This window comes from Puccinia triticina, chromosome 12A, assembly GCF_026914185.1.
Source record: "Puccinia triticina chromosome 12A, complete sequence".
NCBI lineage: Eukaryota > Fungi > Basidiomycota > Pucciniomycetes > Pucciniales > Pucciniaceae > Puccinia > Puccinia triticina.
In genome coordinates this window covers 5775856-5781855 of record NC_070569.1, presented here as the reverse complement: position 1 = coordinate 5781855, position 6000 = coordinate 5775856, and the positions used below count along the sequence as shown (strand labels likewise).

The window sequence follows — 6000 nt, the reverse complement described above, 5'->3', positions numbered from 1 at the left end:
ACCATCACCATTTACGCAACGGTGGGCCGCTACACTAAACTATCTGTAGCGTGCGCTATCCGCTAGTTCTTGGACTCCAGAGGACAGGTTTGATCCCTCCTGCGCGCCGTGGGGCCGCAGAGCTGACTATGTGATTTTTTATATGTAAGTGTATACATGAAAAGAGACCAAGTGCAAACTATGGACCTGGTTATATTCAAAATTGCATAAGATTTTTTTACATCAAATCATAAACTGCAATTTTGGCTGGGAGATGTCACTTTAAGTTTTATGCACACTGACATCTCCCAGCCAAAATTGGCTTTATGATTTTATGTAAACAGTGGCATATGCAATTTTGAATACCAAACATTTCTGACAATTTGCAAACTGCGCCAAGCGCCTATCTCATAGCCCCGGGGCCCCGTCCCGGTGGGCTACATGATAGCCACCTTTGGGTCTTTGCCCATGCTCACAGTGCACATGTTATTGGCCTTGTCACCATATATCTCACGATGTTACTTTACAATACTTTAAAAGATACTTGATATGACACATAGTAGATTAATAGTAGGACCCTGGCCAGAACACAGTAACAAAAATCAATTCAAAACCGTGGGATTCATACATTTTTGAAAGAGGTTTTTCTTCATTTCTTTCAAAATTTTGCCACATGTTTAGGATAAGACAGCAGTACACTTGCGGTACATATGTGAAATCAATAGCACTCAAAAAAAAAAAAAAAGCTTTGCACGCCCTCGCACGCCCCTGCAGGGCCGTGCACGCCCTCGCCTCGCACGCCCATGCAGGGGCATGCACGCCCTCGCACCCCCATAGGGTACCACACCAAGGGCTAAAATAGGTCGTGGGGGCGGGCGTGTGGCCCAGCACGCCCTTTTTGAAGGGCGTGGGGGCGGCCGTGTGGCCCAGCACGCCCTTTTTGAAGGGCGTGGGCGTGGGTGTGCCCCCGGGAGAGGGGCGTGCGTTTATCAACGCCCGACTGGTTTGATACCTGCGGGACGACCAAAAGTATGCGGGCGAGCTGGGGAAAGGCCTACATTGGGGTTGGGCAAAACTGGGTGCTTGAAAGTAAAAACTTGATAGCTAATGTTTTAACATAATGACAGAAGAGTATGCGGGTTATATGTACTGGATAACGAATGTGAATGTATCGCGGTAAAAGAAAGTGGAATCAAGAAATTTGAATGCTACTCCTGAGAAGAAGAGTATGTTTGGACAAAGATTCTCCCATTTGGTCCCTGGGCTCCGTTCACATTGACCACACCGGGCTGTTGGGTGGTGTTGTCAGGTTAGTGCTTTGTTTTGACCAATATGGCTGTAAAACTCAGGACGTAAATGAACTCACAGTGTTGCCACATTTATTCATCATTCCAATGATGGCGGAGTCAACTTCTTTCTTGTTCCTGTTTCGTGATAATGCCGATCAAGAGGGGTTGGATTCAGGGCCAACAGAGTGGAAGTTTTGACTTGTTTGCGTGAACTACACTTACATTTGAATGTCTGATCCGTCGGTGGTGCTTATTTGTACCTAATGAAAAGTAATAAGGTCAAACTTTTTGCCTGATCATTTATGGTTCTTGCTGGAAAACCTTGTAGCAATGTTTTCTGACTCACAGTGCATGATCCGGAGTTTAGTTCCAACGCCATTGGCGTCGGTACGAGCCCAATCAAATACCCGGTCCGAGGATCAATAGGGAATTTCTGGTAGGCTCTGCATCAAGATCATCAAATGAGCAAGATCTCAGCGGATGATTGTGAAAAATAGGTCAAATTGAGACGTTGACATACGCGATGCAATCATCACCTGATCCGATAGCTGACTCTCCTTCGGGTCGATAGCAGTACGCCTTCTTGAGCTCGGCATCCGAATTCCATGCGGACCATTGTGAATTGGGTGGGGCACGGATTTTGATCTGGACAAGGACTTGCTTGTTGCTCGGTAAGATAATCCAACCAGCCTGGATGTTCATGAATCATGCCACGAAGCAGAGAAACTCTGTCAGCCGACCGTCCGAGTTCAACTTCTACCACATATTAGATCCGCTTACTTTATCGGGGCATTTCTCGAAATGCGCAGTAACGGCCTCTGTTATTTGAGCCGGGGTGCTAGATATGACGTAAGTATAACAAGATCAAATTTTAGAATCAGTTTTAGAATCAACGCATAGTGTTTTTGACAACAAGCTGTGACATCTCCTGTTCACTCACATATCTTGCATCAGGTTTTTGTTGAAGACAATGAGCTGGTGTGAGAAGTAGGCATTAATCAGAACAGTGTAAATGTCTTAAGTATGGAAAGCGGAGCTACATCAAATACCAGATCAGAGACTCACGCTGCAGCTGTCCGCTATGGTTCTTACTTCGTTCTCAGTCGATGGAAGTTTTCCATTCTCTAGTTTGATGTTGGCGATCGCTCTGAAAAATTGTTTAGGACGTCAGGCCGAAGGGCTTATCAGCAAAGTCGGAAGTGGAAAAAGGAACACAGAAATAGATTAAGACGCACTTGTAACAATGAGCCTGGTTTGCAGGATAAGTGTCGCACCACGAATTCATGTTGTTACCCTCGGTGCTCTTCGCCGTGATCAAACTGATTGCGGCAGCGAGGACATATCGTGAGGCGATCATGATAATTGGTTCTATCTATATCAACGGTGTTTTAGCACAGACTAACAAGTAGTGGGACTAAGTATTGCAGATGATTTGTGCTGTGAGTGAAGATATAGATCACGATGATGATAGTCTGGCTTTTTATAGATTGAGGACTGAGGGTAAGCAGGGTAAGCCTCTTCCAGTGCATCTCGGTCTCGTTTGCCGGTGTTTTCTATTGAAATTCTTGGGACGGTTTTTGGATCCTTGCGGCTTCTTGAAACACAACCCCTCGATGGGGATTAGTAAAATATTCAATCAAAACTTGATCCATACAGCTTCGTATGAATCCTCCAAGCTGATCTCCTCCTCGTCGGCGACTCGGAAGCCACTTTCTTTTTTTTTGTAACACACACGGAATGCGGGGTGGTGTCTGGCACGGGGGCCGGCAGGGGCCGGCAAAAGAATACCGGCTGCGAAACCGAGCAGACCCTTCTCTCCGTACCGCGAGTCCGGGACTGGTCATCGAAACCAAGTCTAGACCCCTCGATTCCCAACCCCCTGATTTCAAGAGAGAACTCCGTTTGCTGGTCGTTGTGAGTAGTGGGCAACGATTCAAATGTACAAGCGAACATGATACAGGACTTGAGGTTGGATGGGGGCCCATTCTGTGCTGGTTGCACCGCATTGCCAAGCTTGGTGCCCAGCTGACATCCGAGCTGCAAGTTGGCAAGGATAAATGGCCCGGATGAACCAACCCCAAGTGCCGTTGAAGCCCACGGCAATACGGGCCTCGAAACGGCTTTCCAGTTCCTTGGCAGACGCCATCTCAATGCAATGTGGCACGGACGATAAGAAAGCGGCCTAAAGCGGCTCTTGGCATTCTGAAGTTATTCACCGAAGCGGACTGCTATGTTTGGTGGTGATTCCACGACTGGCAGTTTTTTTTAATGTAATTTTACCTTTGGCATTACACACTATGAATATCATGGTATCTACCTACAAGCAGTTTTGTTATTTTATGTTTGTAGTTTGTTTTTTTCCAGTACTTGTTTCTATGGGCCAAGCTCTGTAGAGGATGTGGTAATCTTAACAACTAGGGACAATGTCACAATGAGTTGTGATGTGGGTTTGTGGGGTGGATGGGGTGCAATCATTTCTCAGGTTGATTCAATTGGGTAACGGTTATTGAAATTGAAGAGTTTTTGTATGTAAAGTAGACAACATAAGTGGGTTGAAGGTTGCATGGGTCGTGTGTAGTTGTCCAAGTGCGGAAGTGGTAGTGGCCAGGGGTTGGGTCCACCGGGATTCAAACACCGGACTTGTCACTCTCTTCAAAGTGATTATGCTATGTTGTTGCAGGGGAGACACCAAGCTTCCGTGGGTGATAGTTACCACTAGGCCATCTGGACCCCGACTGGCAGCTTGGCTGCTCAATGGCAACACGCTTGGCATGTGCATATTTTCATATTGTCAGCCACAGAGTACATGTCACAGTACCTTACACGTACCAAGTACCTGCAATTGTTCATATTACAGCCCTTCCAGAAAAGGATGGCACTTGCGAGGAATTACCGCCCCTCGCTTGTGCAAATCCTTGCACTTCGTGATCCAGGTAAGTTTGCAGTGGAGCTTAAGCTTAACCATGTAGCCACAGCTATGTCCAACCGGACCGATTTGCTCCCCCCCCCCCCCCCCTCCAGCAGCGGCCAGATCCTGCTTCCCCCCTCAATTCTACCTCTCCCGGCTCAAAGAATCTTGCTAGAAACCGTTACCCTGCCTTATTGCCCACTAATATCAGTCGTTAACAATTGGTCCCCAATATGGCTGAACAGCCATGTATCCCAATCAAAAAAGGTAACGTGGTTTTGAATATTATATATCACCATCTATTTGGTTTAATTTCACACTGATTTTTTTGTGTCCTCCAACACTTTGCAATGGACCTTGGACGGCGGCGGTCTCTGTACTCTCACTTTGTTTTTCTGCTTTTCAGCCATATCTCGTTCCTCTGTTCATTCCCACCTTTTCAAAATTGAATGCAAGTTTGAGAAATGATTTTTGTTTCATTGTCAGGATTTTAAAATTGTTTTTGATTACTGTAAAGAGATAGAAACTCTTCAAAACCCAATGACCATTTCCATTCAATTAACCTCTGGTAGGATATCACCAATCTGAAAGGTAGTCTTGTTTCTTTTTCACTGGGAAAACATGTGCAACCAATGAGCCTGTTTGCTCTGAATGAGCTAGATCCAGGCGAATCCGGTCGTCACGCTTTAAATAAACTGTAGCCCTACCAGCACTTCTCCAAAAGGAGAATTGGGAATGATCCGGTATTTTTTTCTTCGTCGGAACCACACCGGCTGCGAACTTAGCACAAGTCCCTCGCCTGCCGCGGGGCAGGGGCGCAAAGCGCCTCGCACGAAGTGCGACCCCCCGTCAGGGAGGAGACAGAGACCCTGCGAGGCTTCCCCTTCGCTTTGTTAAGCTCGCACCGGCTGAGGTTTTTAATTATTTATCAGGCAGCCAGCCAAGTTGCGACATGATTTAGTATTCCCTGAAGTGTTTTCTTTACTGAATACCGTCAAGTGTTCTTATTGTTGTATAGCACAAAAACTTACCAAAAACGTGTGAACAACAGCCTAACAGAAACCAGGTTGTTTGGTAATTAGGGTTTTATTTTGAGTGACAGTACTCTTGGAATATTAAGAAGGAAAACAGCGGTATTTTATTACATACTTTCAAAAAAATAATAATAAGAAAGATTGATTAAAACTTGTACAACAGTTTTCCTTGCGTTGAAGTGAGAAAAAGCTGAGAAAATAACAAAAGTTGAGGCCCATATAACCATCAATGATATTTTGAACTTTTTTTTGGAGTTGAGCTTGCTGTGTCATTTCGAGAGGTAGTACGGGGCCCCACAGAAGGAGGGAGGCTTTGTGTGACGAACTCGGCCGTGATATTTGTCAAAGATTAGATATACCTTCAAGCCTGCTGCACAGTAGTACGTAGACATAACTCAGCGATGAAATTTATTGGGGCTGGGGCAATCAAAGCTAACTAGGGCTTGATGAAAAGGGATTTCTTCGCACCTGAAGAATTCCAATCACTCCCGGCAATGGCTTGATCACCAAAAATCATCACATTCTTTCCGGCGGCTCTAATTTGCTTCCATTCAATCTATCTAACGTCAGAATCAACGGCTCTAGAGACCTACAAATTTCTGATGATTTTGCGGTCCAATTTGTCGTCCTGTAGATTGGTAGTAGCGTTTTGCCGAGTTCCAGTGCCACGGAGCGAGGCGGGGGAGGGGGGAAAAGGGTTCAAACATTCGTGGAGACAGCCGGGACGGGTAGAATTGAGGGGGGAAGCAGGATCTGGCCACTGCTGGAGGGGGGGGGGGGAGCGAATCGG

The 6000-nt window shown here is 46.1% G+C and overlaps 1 protein-coding gene across 1 annotated transcript; it reads right to left on the bottom strand.

Moving 5' to 3' along the window:
- Nucleotides 1-1187: 1187 nt before the first annotated feature.
- Nucleotides 1188-2625, bottom strand: PtA15_12A568 (uncharacterized protein; the record flags this gene model as incomplete). The annotated part of the gene is made up of 9 exons (XM_053162190.1): nucleotides 1188-1268; nucleotides 1346-1403; nucleotides 1491-1528; nucleotides 1615-1711; nucleotides 1789-1958; nucleotides 2049-2106; nucleotides 2209-2243; nucleotides 2334-2415; nucleotides 2504-2625. 9 exons carry the CDS (start codon nucleotides 2623-2625, stop codon nucleotides 1188-1190), a joined length of 741 nt encoding a protein of 246 aa, XP_053026133.1.
- Nucleotides 2626-6000: the final 3375 nt, after the last annotated feature.